Source organism: Glycine max, chromosome 14 (genome assembly GCF_000004515.6).
Source record: "Glycine max cultivar Williams 82 chromosome 14, Glycine_max_v4.0, whole genome shotgun sequence".
NCBI lineage: Eukaryota > Viridiplantae > Streptophyta > Magnoliopsida > Fabales > Fabaceae > Glycine > Glycine max.
Window position 1 is genome coordinate 48,725,510 of NC_038250.2, and position 14,518 is coordinate 48,740,027.

The window sequence follows — 14,518 nt, forward strand, 5'->3', positions numbered from 1 at the left end:
TTTGTTTTTTTTTTTCTTCTTAAAATAACCTAGTATGTCTGGATGATGCAATTTTAAATAATTTAAAATTTTAAGAATTTTAAATATTTTAATTAAAATTATTTTTTTAAAAAAATTGGATAAAAAAAATAAATTTCTTTATTTTTAAAATTTTATATTTAGATAAATCTCAAATTATGTTCCTTGACCCTAGGTAACTCACAAGCGTCTTAAACGCGGAAAAAATCACAAAGTGAAGAATAACTCCTTAACCTTGATAGAAAGATGACTTATTTGATATTAGTTCATAAGGATAAGGAAATTATTATAAATGATTTTAGAAGTTTTATTAATGATAAAAAATAAATATTAAAGGATACTAATTAATCACACCAATGACTAAAAAGGTAAAAGTTAGAGTTAAATAAAAAATAATTAGGTGTCAGATTAATTTTTATTTTTATTTTTCAGTTAAATTTTTAGTCATAATCAATAAGAAAACAAAAATTAGACGATGTAATAAAATAAAGCATAAATAACACAAAATACCACTGCAAATGATGCTTCGGCGGAAAAAATATTTTATTTTAAATTTAACTAGAAAAATTAAACCAATACAAACTCAATAGTTTGTACATTAGTCTGCATATAAAATTTTATGAATAAATTGTAATTACTTAGTTTCTTATAATTAACTTATTACAATAATTTTTATCCTACAACACATAATATATTGTTTATATTAATTCAAAATTTATCCTACTTATTTTTGTATTTTCACTTAAGTTTTATATGAGGTAGAAAACAAACTTCCGCAGAGTTACCACATTAACTTTTTTATTTTATGAATTTCAAACTGTTTACATTTAGTATCTATCTCTCCGGTGGAGTCTGCACTACATACTTAATTGGCTTCAATTCATTTCCAATAACAAATTTAACACTTATATCAACTAATAAATTAAATGATTAACTAAAAAGAGTGGAAACAAACTTATGAGTTCGATTTTCATTACTAAAAAAATTAATAATTAACGATTAATATTTATTGATAAAAAAAACAACTTAATTTATAAAAAATTTATATAACCTTCATATGATAATTTATTGCTTTAGGAAAGTTGCTTACATGAAATAAAGAAGGATAGAAAAAACTTCTTACATAGTTTAATTGAAAAAAAAAATAATTGCCACCGGGTCCTCCAAATTGGAGAGAATACCCTAATTGTCTTCCTTGATTTCCATAGTATTTAACACCAAAACAACTAGGCTTATCAGTCTCTGTGTTTACATGATATTCCTCAGGTCCATAATTTTGTGTTGATCCATTCTTGAATGAGACATCCCTAAAATAGCATGCGTGAATAAAACTCTTATCCGGAAAATAACCAGATCCCATTGGAGGACTAGGAGCACCAGGAGGAGCATGTGTTTTCCCACCCCACCCCCCTTGTTGGGCTGAAGCCATGTTGGAGAACAATGCTATAGGAAAATATCCAATATTTGTATTTTCTATATTTAACCACCAATTTTTGGTAATTGGATCCTGAAAAAATGTATAATTTTTTGTGAATAATATCATACCTAACCTTACATGTCACATACATTATCATAAAAAGTTTCATTATATTAACTTAACAATGAATGATTGGGAAATTACAATAATATTAACCCCATATGAGTTGTGTATAATTCTAGATTTCTTATAGTAATTTTTTTATGGCATGAACATTACCTGGGTAATAGAAACATTAGTCTCAATGGTCCTTCCACCATAGATGGATGTAATGTCCACTCGTGTACCAAGGTAAATTCTTTTGTTAGTTTGAACAAAACCTGGACATTGCATGTTGAAACATCCTGTTTTCTCGTAGTTATCTCTCTGTCATTTTTTAATATAACATTAAGTTTTGAAGAAATGAATTATTTTCTTAAAAAAATTAAACTAAAATAAAAAATAAGATTCAAATCAAAATTAAAAATAATTATATATATATATATATATATATATATATATATATAAATATTATGTGTTTCTTCCCAATAGGATAATTAAACATAAAAGAACATAATTAAATAAATATTTTCTTACCGTCCAACGTGAGTAAATATGAGTTGCATCATCACCGTATAAACTTGGATTCACCTAATACCAATTTGTTAAATGAATTAGATATTATTTTCTATATCATAAAATTGATTCAAATTAAATAAAATGCATATAACTTTGGAAGAAAAATATAATTACATGCAAATGAATGCTAGTAAATAAGATTTTGTTATCAATTAATCAATTAATAGTAAATTTTCTGTATCACTAATTAAAACTCACATGCCATCCAAGCACGATTCTATTCGCATCTTCATTCCGAACCCATAAAACAGAAGCGCTGCTTTGATCCTTCTCAACTTTTGGATTATAAATGCTTAATGAACCACTAACTCCATAATAAGGACCTAAACCTGGTACAAGAGATACTTCTGCAAACTACAAAATTCAATAGATTTAAATAACTACTCAAATTGAAACATTAGATGCGATGCAACTTGTAGAAGTAAACTAATCAAGAGCATTTGAAATTTAGTTATACAAGACAAAACTTACATGATCACCAGGAGTGCTTTGAGTTGAGGTGTGACTATTTAATAATTTATCTCGAATGAGATCATCTTTTGTTATTGTCTGAATAGGAACGGTTCCGGTTGGACAGTATTGATGTTTCTCAAGTCCAAATATAAGTCTAGCCCATGAATTTTTTACACTTGATGTTTTAAAGTTGGGCTTTCTCTATAATTAACAAAGCAAAAACAAACATTAAAATTAAGAAGAAATAAAATCAAATAAAGATCCAAAATTAACCACATTAATTTGAGACTATTCACACGAGACTATACCTGCAACTTATGATTTTTTAGTAAAGGGTGGTCAAATGCTGGTTGCTTGTTAATATCAATGCAGTCAATAATATCTCCAAACTTTGTCTATAAAATCCAAAATACAACATATATATTAAAAACATTATTAAACCACCCAATGGGATCCAAGCTCAATTAAAAGAAGAATATATTGATATATAAGGCTAAGAGTAATACATGAATACTCTTAACAAGATGTTTATTAATGAACTTTAGTTGTCTCTCATGCTCCAAATTTTCTTTAAAATTTTGAATACCATCAACTCCATGATTGACATTACTAGTCACCAAACACAAGACAAAGAGCAGTATATTCATCATTTTTTCATAATTCTATTATCAAACAAAATGACTTGATGATGAAACTTTTGGGAGTCTACATAAAATCTCAAGTTTCATAACCTTGATGGTACACATGTCATATCCTATATCTAGGCTCCATAGCTCATCACTCATCATGAGTTCTATGATATCAAATTGAGGTGATGATTAGAGACCACTCTTGGTCTATAGAATCCAAAATACAATATATGAGGCTTATTAAGAAAAAAAAAACATTTGATGAAATATAAGAAGGTTAGGGAATACCCGAATACTCTTGATATGAGGCTTGTTAATGAGTTGGAGTTGTCTTTCCAACTCCAAATCTTCTTGCAATGTATTTTGAATACCATGAACTATATGGATATCATTGTTGATCACTAAACACAATACAAAGAGAAATATATTCATCATTTTTTTTCTGTAGGATTTTATTGTCAAATGAAATGACTAGATGTCCAATCCCGTTGTCGCATTGCCTATTATTATACCATTACTATAAGAAGATTAAAAGAGTAATAAAACTAAATTAGGTAAAACATTTATACTTTGAATAATAAATTAAATAAAAAATAAAGGAGAAAGAAATACAAAAATATAATAATTAATTAGGATGAGTTTTAAGTGGAAAAAAATTATTCAAATTGATATAGAATAAGGAAGAAAATGTCATGAAATGAATTTTTTTCTATTTTTGTAATTATATTAGAGAGTAAGAGGAAATAAATGAAAACACATATAGAAAAAGAATAATGGACAATCCTTGACTAACTACTATTCAAAGCCCCTGATTTGTGTCTTTTTGTTTTAAAAAAATCCTGATTTGTGTAACTTATGGCAGATGCTTTGAATGACAGTTTGATTTCCGAGATTTGAATGAAATTTAGATGACTCAATATCAAAGATATGTGTCACAATGTTGAAAAAAACAAGAAAGATTTACACAATGCTCCAACTATCATTACTCAACAAGGAAGATTCGCACTGTTCTTAATAATTAAAATTCTCCCAATTTATTTTTAATCTTGAGCATTCATACGTATTATTGTATGAATCAAATTTCTAGTTATTGCTTGATACATCTCGTACGTATGTACTAGCATGTTTTATTTTTTAAAAGAAACATTTTTATTATAAGGATATTTGGCACACATTACAGAGTTACAATGTAAACAGAAAATAATATAATTCATTAAGCAGTTTTACTAAGAGAAAAAGAATTATTATGCACAGTTTTCAGAGTATAAATTTTTCTGTGAGTTGAATAATAACAAAACATGAAACAGTTACTGAAATAATTTCTGATTTCCCTGGTACGGAAGCCAATATACACTGACCAACAATCAACTGCAAGAATCAAGCATAATATCTTCATTGAAATATCCCAAAACAAATTACTTTTAAATGATTAAAGCACCAACCAACACCCTCATCGACTCTGCATAAAACACCTATTGGCATAACATGTGCTTGTATATTATAAAACTATAATATATGTTGCAGGTTTAAATCATAATATATACTACTTAGATTAATTACCTGTGCACATGCACTGATGGCATTCATATTTATGCATTTAAAAATAATTTTTTATTTATTTCAAAATAAATTATAAAATATATGTGACAAAATAAAATATTTTGAACATACTTAAACAATAAGAAAAGTATATTTATATTTTTAATTTTTTTAAAAAAAATTCAACACGAAGTTACATTTAAAAATAGTGTATATATATAAGTAATTTTTTTTTATCAAATATCACAGTCCAAAAATATCATTACAATTATTTTATTAGTTAACTAAACATGGTGCACATGTAATTTTTTGTTCCTATGTTTTATTTCTACAGATACAAAAAATAATTAACTTTTTTGTCTCACAATAGATCATTTCATAAATTTATTATAAAATTTATTAATAATTATTATTCTATTTTAATCTCACTTCTAGTCAGTTACTCACGTATTTGTATGGATTGTTTTAATTTTTATGCATAGTTTGAAATTATTCTTATATATTATTTCAAAATTAAATATAGAGTAATATCAGAAGTTTTATATGACAATAAATGTGTGTTTATATAAGATAATTGCATTAATTATGCATAAATAGAATTTTTTAATTATAAATGAAAGATAATATTCCTAGAAATAATTTAAAATTATTTTGTAACTAAAATATATTTAATAAATTAATTTGAAATTTTCATATATGATTTTATTAATCATTGAATCAAAATATTGTTTTGAAATTAACTAATTATATTTAATATATACTCAGAAAAAGATTTTTGTCTAATACCTACTTAATTCAAATACAATTGTTTCAGTAAATGAAATTTATCACTAAAAAATTAAAATTAATTTAATTTGAACAAAATGAAATAATGAAATTGTCAATTAAGCCTTTCTTATCTTTTACCCAAAACATGCATGTAGCATATTATTCATATTTCTCTTGTCATTTTTTATTTGATTGAATGAGTTATCTACCATCCAAGAAAAATCTCAAAGACAAACGATAATGGCAAAGAGTAAAGATGATAGCATTGCCTCTTTAACAACCGGTTTTAATGAATGCACAAGTACAAGTTGGATTTTAGGTGCTAGATCCAGTAATTTATCTTATGTGAAGTAGAGGACATGCTATTATCATATTAACTTATTAAAAAGCAAACAGAAGCTGCAATACTCAGTATTAAAAATGAAAAAAAAATTAATTTTTGCTAAACAAATTAAAAAATATACAATTTAGAGTGTATAAAAAATAATCTTATTGAAATTTTGGGGTGAGAATGTGGGAATATAAAAAAATAACAAATAATATTAATAACAAAAATGAAACAAAATTTAAATTTTTGATAAACAAATTAAAAAAATATACAATTTTGGGGTGGAGGGTGTGGGAAGAGGCTGGGGTGTGAGAAGAAGATACTAGGAGGTGTGGGAAGAGACGGGGGGAGTGTGACAAGAAGAGACCGGGGGGTGGTGGGAAGAGGCTGGGGTGTTGGGGGGGGGGGGGGCGGCGGCGGCCCAAGCCCCTGGGGCAGGGGCCCCACCAGTTTCCCCCCACGGCAGGGCGCCTCCCGAACCGCCCCCCCTCGGGGGGCTACCCTGCTGCTCCCTCGTGCGCCACGCCGGACGTGTTGCGTACTCCATGGAAGCGTCTGTCTGGGGGACGCTTTGTAATAAAAAAACAGACCCCAGGTAAATAATTACTAAACAACCCTTATTTGATAAATAAAATGTAAAAGTGACCCTTTTTTATATTTTTGCCGCGTGCTTAATAGTTTGTTATCTATATACAATTTTTGAAGTTGAATTTGATATTAAATCATTGTTTCCAATAAAAAAAATTATAATTTAAATAAAAAAAAACCTTCAAAACATTATATTATACTAAGAAATCTCACGTACAATTTAGATAAATTCCTGACCATTTTTAAATTAACATTTTAAAAATTGTTTTTATTAAATGGATATTTTTTATAAAAAAAATAAACTATATTTTGTCATAGTCGAAGTAATTGTCTCGTTAGGAATTAGAAGAGTTTTGAACTAAATACTGGTCACAATTTCTTAATATAAATAGATTAAACTTTGAATCTATTAAACTGATGTCTTAATTATATGGTATTTTGTTATGAAAATAGTTAAATGTATTTGAACATCTTATATATTTTGGGAATAAAATTCTCACTGTCTGTGAGGCTTTTCCAATAATGAGACCTCATTATTCCGAATTTTTAAATTAAATTAATTTATCAACTGAACCATCTGCCATGGAGGATGAGAAAGTTTCGATTTTTCATTGATTGGGTATAACTGCACAAAGAGGTTAGTGAAGCAATGCTTCGAGCGATCGCGTTTCTCATTCATGATTCACCCACCATTCCTCCTCCTCTCAATTTTCCTCATTTTCACATTTTCTGGTTCACCTAAACAGGTGCCCCCTTTAACCCTTTATCTGTCTGTTGTCTTTGTGGATCTGATTTTGGGCAATTGTGCCGGGTTTCGTGCATAATGTTTATATTATTTATTGATAAAAAATAAGTAATCATTAATATTTTTTGATAAAAAAAACTCAATTTATAAAATTTTTGAAATAAACTCCAGATGAAAATTTATTGCTTTAGGAAAGTTGCAAATCTAAAATAAATAAGGATAGAAAAAGATATCATTCTCAATAATGATTGTGATATTATTTAATATTAACTTCATACATAATTTAATTGAAGAAGAAAAAATTAATTATCACAATTGCCCCCAGGTCCTCCAAATTGGAGAGAATACCCGGCTTGTCTTCCTTGATCTCCATAATATTCAACACCAAAACAACTAGGGTTATCGGTGTTTGTGTGTACATGATATTCCTCAGGTCCATAGTCTTGTATTGATCCATTCTTGAATGAGACCTGCCTAAAATAGCATGCATGAACTAAGTTATCATCAGGAAAATAACCAGATCCCATTGGAGGACTAGGAGCACCAGGAGGAGCATGTGTTCTCCCACCCCACCCCCCTTGCTCGGCCGAAGTCAAGTTGGAGAACAATGCTATAGGAAAATATCCAATAGTTGTACTTTCCAAACTTAACCACCAACTCTTGGTAATTGGGTCCTGAAAAGGTGTATAATTCTTTGTGAATAATATATCATACTTAACCTTACATGTCACATACATTATTATAAAAAGTTTCATTATATTTAATCAAGAATGTATGATTGGGAAATTAAAATAATATTAACCTCATAAGAGTTGTGTATAATTATAGATTTCTTATAGTAAATTTTTTATGGCATGAACATAACCTGGGCAATAGAAACATTAGCCTCAACAATCGTTCCACCATAGATGGATGTATTGTCCACTCGTGTACCAAGATAGATTCCTTTGTGAGTTTGAACAAAACCTGGACATTGCATGTTGAAACATCCTGTTTGCTTGTAGTTATCTCTCTGTGTCATTTTTTAACATAACATTAAATTTTGAAGAAATGAATTATTTTCTTAAAAAAAGAGCCTAAGATAAAGAATAAGATTCAAATTAAAATTAAAAACAATTAGATATTTATATAAAGACATATTATGTGTTTCATTCAATAGGATAATTAAAGATAAAAAAAACATAAATAAATATTTTCTTACCGTCCAACGTGAGTAAATATAAGTTGTATCATCGCCATATAAACTTGGATTCACCTAATACCAATTTTTCAAATAAATTAGATATTATTTTCTATATCATAAAATTGATACAAATTCAATAAAATACATATAACTTTGGAAAAAATGATAACTACATGCAAAGGCATGCTAGTAAATAAGATTTTGTTATCAATTAATTAATAGTAAGTTTTATGTATCACTCATTAAAACTCACATGCCATCCAAACTCGATTCTATTCGCATCTCCATTTTGAACCCATAAAGTAGAAGCGCTGATTTGATCCTTCTCAACTTTTGGATTATAAACGCTTAATGAACCACTAACTCCATAATAAGGACCTAAACCTGGTACAAGAGATACTTCTGCAAACTACAAAATTCAATAGATTTAAATAACTACTCAAACATTAGATGCGATGCAACTTGTAGAAGTAAACCAATTAAGAGCATTAGAAATTTAGTTATACAAGGAAAAACTTACATGATCACCAGGAGTGCTTTGAGTTAGGGTGTGACTATTTAATAATTTGTCTCCAATCAAATCCCCTTTTGTTATTCTTTGAATAGGAACGGTTCCACTTGGACAGTATTGATCTTTTTTCAGCCCAAATATAAATCTAGTCGTTGAATCTTTTACACTTGATATTTTAAAGTTGGGCTTTCTCTATAATTAACAAATCAAAAACATTGAAATTAAGAAGAAATAAAATCAAATAAAGATCAAAAGTTAACCACATTAATATGAGACTGTTTCAAAGGAGTGTATACCTGCAACTTATGATTTTTTAGTAAAGGATGGTCAAATGCTGGTTGCTTGTTAATATCAATGCAATCAATAATCTCCCCAAACTTTGTCTATAAAATCCAAAATACAACATATATATTAAAAAGCATTAGTAAACAATCTAGTGATATCCAAGATCAATTAAAGGAAGAATATATTGATATATAAGGCTAAGTTATACACCAATACTCTTAACATGATGTTTGTTAATGAACTTTAGTTATCTCTCATACTCCAAATTTTCTTTCGTATATTCATCATTTTTTCACAATTCTATTACCAAACAAAAAGACTTATGATCAATTACTCAGCCCCTCCCTCTCTCTCTCTCTATATATATATATATATGTGTGTGTGTGTGTGTGACTAGTAGTGTTATAAAATATTTTTAGTAAAATATCTTCAAATGGGAAAATTTAAATATTTTATCTTGGTTTATATTTTTAATAATTAGACAAACTATATTGTGCTTACTAATTAATAAAACATTTAATGTTGTTGGAAAGTCAACTTATAAATTTATGACTTAACTTGCAAACTCTTATAAGTTTACGAGTCTACTTATGCTCTCTGAATTAACTCTTGATTAAATTCTTTTCTAGTAGATTCTGGGTAAATTCTATAAACTTCAAATAAACTCTCGAGTTTATCACTGAGACAACGAGTCAACAAGTTAAAAAAATTAGGCGAAGAAGTAAGGGAGTGTTTGGTTTAGTTGTTTCCTGTTTTTATTTTCACTGAAAACAGAAAATGGTGATGAAAATATGTTTGGTTGAATTTTTGAAAATATTTTCTCAAACGAACCAAAAAATGGAAAAAATAAAATCTCATTTTCAGTTGAAAACAGGAACCTCATTTTGGATAAAATAAAAACGCGGTGGCAAAGAATGTAATTTTAAGCAAATCTAAAAATACAAGAAGATAAAAAATCAATATATAATAAATTTTTAGTGTTTTTATTTCCTGAAAACAGAAAACAAGAAGTCAAACCTAACATGTTTTAGAATTCTAATCTTTTGAAAATGAAAACAATTTTTAGAAAATAAAAACAGGAAATGAAAATGCAAACTAAACACACCCAAGTCATTTTGGATTGTTTTTTTGTCTATTTAGTGTTTAAGATACCTTCATTTATTGTGTTATTCTCAAATACAAAAATTGTCACCTTTAATAATATCAAATCATTATTCTCTAATAACATCAAATCTGCGATGATAATGATCTATTATTATTATAACATCTACAAGTTATTAATTAGTAGTGAAACATTACTAGACTTGGTTATTTAAGTATTGTGAAATTTATTATTTACTATTTTACTTTATTATATTGTTGAAATGTTTAATTGATATTTTATTTATATATATTTTATTATTATTTTTATATGAAACAAACTTTTACAAGTCTACGAGTCGAGTCTATAAAACTTTCGGAAGTCTTCGTAAAATATCAAATTTGATAACCTTGATGGTAAGCATGTCATATCCTATATCTAGGCTTCATAGCTCATCACTCATCAGTGAGTTCTATGCTACCAAATTGAGGTGATGCCCAGAGACCACTCTTGGTCTATAGAATCCAAAATACAATATATGAGGCTTATCAAGAAAGAAAGAAAAAAAAAAACATTCGATGAAATATAACAAGGTTAGGGAATACCCGAATACTCTTGATATGAGGCTTGTTAATGAGTTGTTGTTGTCTTTCCAACTCTAAATCTTCTTTCAATGTATTTTGAATACCATGAACTTTATGAATGCCACCGTTGATCACTAAACACAAGACAAAGAGAAATATATTCATCATTTTTTTCTTTAGGATTTTACTGTCAAATGAAATGACTAGATGTCCAATCTCCTTCCTGTAGTGCCTATTGTTATACCATTACTACAAGAAGATTAAAAGAGTAATAAAACTAAATTAGGTAAAACATTTATAATTCGCATAATAAATTAAATAAAAAAATAAATGAGAAAGAAATGCAAAAATGTAATAATTAATTAGGATGCGTTTTAAGTGAAAAGAAATTGTTCAAGTTGATATAGAATAAGGAAGAAAATTAAATGCAGTAGATTTTTTTCCTATTTTTTAGTTATATTAGAGAGTAAGAGGAAATAAATGAAAAGACATATAGAGAAAGAATCATTTGCAATCCTTTACTAACTAAAATAAATAAAAAATGATAATTTGAGAGAAAATAAAAAATATATTTTATTTATTCATTTGACAAGGAATAAAATAAAATTTCTTTTTCTAAAATAATAAAAATAAATAAATAAAATAAATAATAGATTGTGAGTACCCTAACTATAAATTGAGATATGTTAGGACTACGATAGCTTATACCCCTCCTCTCTCTCAATCTTGTTTACTCTTCTCTTCCTCCCAAAACTCTCCCTTTTCTCACATGCCACCAAATCTGTCCCAGAAAAATAATGATCCTAGAGTTATTTTCCGTTGGATCGTGATGAAATTTGAAAATCAGATTTGGAACTCATTTTCTAACATTTTGATCGTTGGGAATTAGGATAACATGTCGAAGTTACGAGAAATACCATTTACATTGTAACTTTTTCTTTCCCTGCAAAAATCCAAAATTGTCTTAGTAAAACTACAATCCTAAATTTTTTAACTGTATTGTCATGAAATTTCTATACGTGATTTTCTATTGCAAAATAAACATTGGGATTTGCAAAATAATGTTGTGGAGGGAAAAATATTCATCACACCTAAAATGTGAAATAAAGGTTTCAATCTTTTTTCTTTCTCTCTAATGTTTGGAAACTCTGTTAGAGGAAAAATTTGAGGAATTTCAAGAAATCTCTAGAGATGTCGCTATTGTTGTCACTATACACATTGAACCTGCTTTAGAGGTAAGAAATGAGTTTATCGCAATTTGTGTTAAAATGAACATGTTTAAGGGTTCTTAAAGAATTAAATTGGGGTTTATTTTGGGATGTTTATTGTATTAAAATTTTTCTTGTATGATTATGTGATTAGTAATTTGCTACTTGGATTGATGCTCTGTTATGATGTTGAAATTAAGGTTCTTTAAATCTTCTTGTAACTAATTTGGCAAGGCACAGACAACTATACTTGTTCCCAGCGTTTTAGATCTTTACAAGGAGAAGTTGGACAACATGTTCCAATGATGTGTTATTTAGGTAAACACACTCACAGATTCTTTTCTTCTTCTTTTGCTACTATACTAATATGCTAAATTGCATTTTCTCACTTTTTCAGGATATACATTCACATTTAATCAGAAATGTCACAGTTGAATCACGAAGGTGGAAGATGTTTTCACTGACACTGTGTTAGGTACATAGAATATGTGCACTTGTCCTAAAGCTAGCTAGGCTGTTTTCTATGTGCGAGTACTGTGTTGAGTCGGTATATCTAAAGATGAATTCCCATTTTTTATGTATATTTATCTTATACGGTGAGTGAGTGACTATTTCCAAGAACTTGATGCATCTTATAAATGTGGAAACACTGTAGCACTTGCAGTTCAGGTCCATTATTATAATTGTAAATCAGTTCCACTGTGGATTTTTCTGGATATTCTGAAAGTTTTATTATAAAAATTCCCTACAATCCTACTTATCCTTGACTACTCTTGTACATCTCATTTTCTCCCTCCTTTCAGACACAATGAAGATAATTAAACTTATGTTGACAGTAGGTTTTAATTATTTATTTTTAGTTTTTAAAAAATGCTTAAATTTATCCCTGTTTATGAGGGAAAATATTGTCAATCACATGAGAAGCTGATGCGTAAGCTTGCATTTCTTGCCAGTTTCAAAACTCAGAACCTTCAAGGCACAAGGAAAAATTATTTATCATCATAAATCATACATGAAGTTGACACTAGGTGTCTTGAATGTGGGTTTCAAACTAGAATATATGGCATAGCATCTTGTTGCATTACAGTTGAATCAACACTGATTTGGGTATGTAATTTCTCATTCCACAATGCCACGGCTTTTCTGTCCCTTTGAGCAACCATGATGTATTGATCAATTAGGGACACGGGAACAGTGAACAGTCTATTTTCTTAGTGTTAGAAGCATCAGAAACTGCATGTGATTCAAGATTATCCTTATCAAACAAATCCTCCATAATCTTCTTGCTCCTGTTAAGTGCTTCTTGCGCCTATTATGCAGCCTTTCATATTCTTAATTCCAACGTTGGATTCCAGGCTCTCATGCTTTGCTACGTACCTTCTTGCTCTATCATGTGTTACACCACGGAACCTTGCCACCATATTTTATTTTATTCAATAAATTAAATTAAAACTTATTTAATTAAAAATACAAGATTTTATATACACCCAAAAAGAATGGCCGAAAATCGTGAGGAGCTCAATTGGTGTCATTTCCTTAATTTTGCAAATTTACTTTCGGAAGTGGCCATGGGGCTCAATTGGTGAAAGAATTTATGATATACATGAATGTTAATAAAGCAAACACTAAATTGTGCAATCACCATGTTACATATATATAACCAAATTCAACCCTTTCCCTGCACCAAGAAGAGAAAAGGGGTCAATGATTCAATCCCATCCCATTGATGTATCACACAAATAAAAACGAAAAAAGAAACTTGCTAACTCCTATGGGTAAGGAGAAGAACTGAAGAACGGTGAGGAAGAATGCGAGAAATAAGCAACTCTCAGCTGCAAACACGTGACTATTTTTTTTTATTTTTTTTTACAAATAGTACATTTTTTTTCTTTGATTTTCTCAAGTAGGCTTTTTATTAAAGTTTTTTTGTAGTATTTCTTTAGTTTTAAGAAGTCTAAATACTGTCAATCAGTTTTATAAACACTGATAAACGGTGATGATAAATAAAATAATAATATATTCATTTCAATTTAGTTTTAGGAAATTACATTGTTAATTCATATTTTAAAAGATTTTAAGTTTATAAACATAATATTTAAAATATTAGACCTACAACTATATTCACCATTGTATAAGTAATTTGTGAAATATAAATATTAAAAAATAAATTTTGAACAATCAACTTAAATATAAAGAAAATAAAGTTATGATATAAAAATATTCATTTGAACATTTTTAGTTTATAAATTTTAATTTAATTATATTCATTATTTTCCATTGTGAATTTTAATTTTTGTTTGTCCAACCTGCATATATCAGCCACGTAGAAATAGTCCTCTTTGAATTGGATATGATCACTATAAATAATAAAAAATTATCTTCAAATATTTAACAAACTACATGTTTAGAAGAATTCAAATTCGACATCTATGATTAAAGTTAAGATAAGAAAGATCTTATGTCTTATATGATATTTTAATGAAATATATAATATTAAATTAGA

General features: G+C 28.0%; 1 protein-coding gene across 1 annotated transcript; it reads right to left on the bottom strand.

The window, feature by feature from the left end:
* Positions 1-852: 852 nt before the first annotated feature.
* Positions 853-10,972, bottom strand: LOC102660858 (uncharacterized). The gene is made up of 12 exons (XM_041009074.1): positions 10,829-10,972; positions 9,154-9,240; positions 8,600-8,755; positions 8,029-8,175; positions 7,583-7,837; positions 2,875-2,961; positions 2,585-2,767; positions 2,312-2,467; positions 2,072-2,125; positions 1,715-1,861; positions 1,171-1,525; positions 853-932 (listed from the first exon to the last, which is right to left on the bottom strand). Exons 1-12 carry the CDS (start codon positions 10,970-10,972, stop codon positions 853-855), a joined length of 1,851 nt encoding a protein of 616 aa, XP_040865008.1.
* Positions 10,973-14,518: the final 3,546 nt, after the last annotated feature.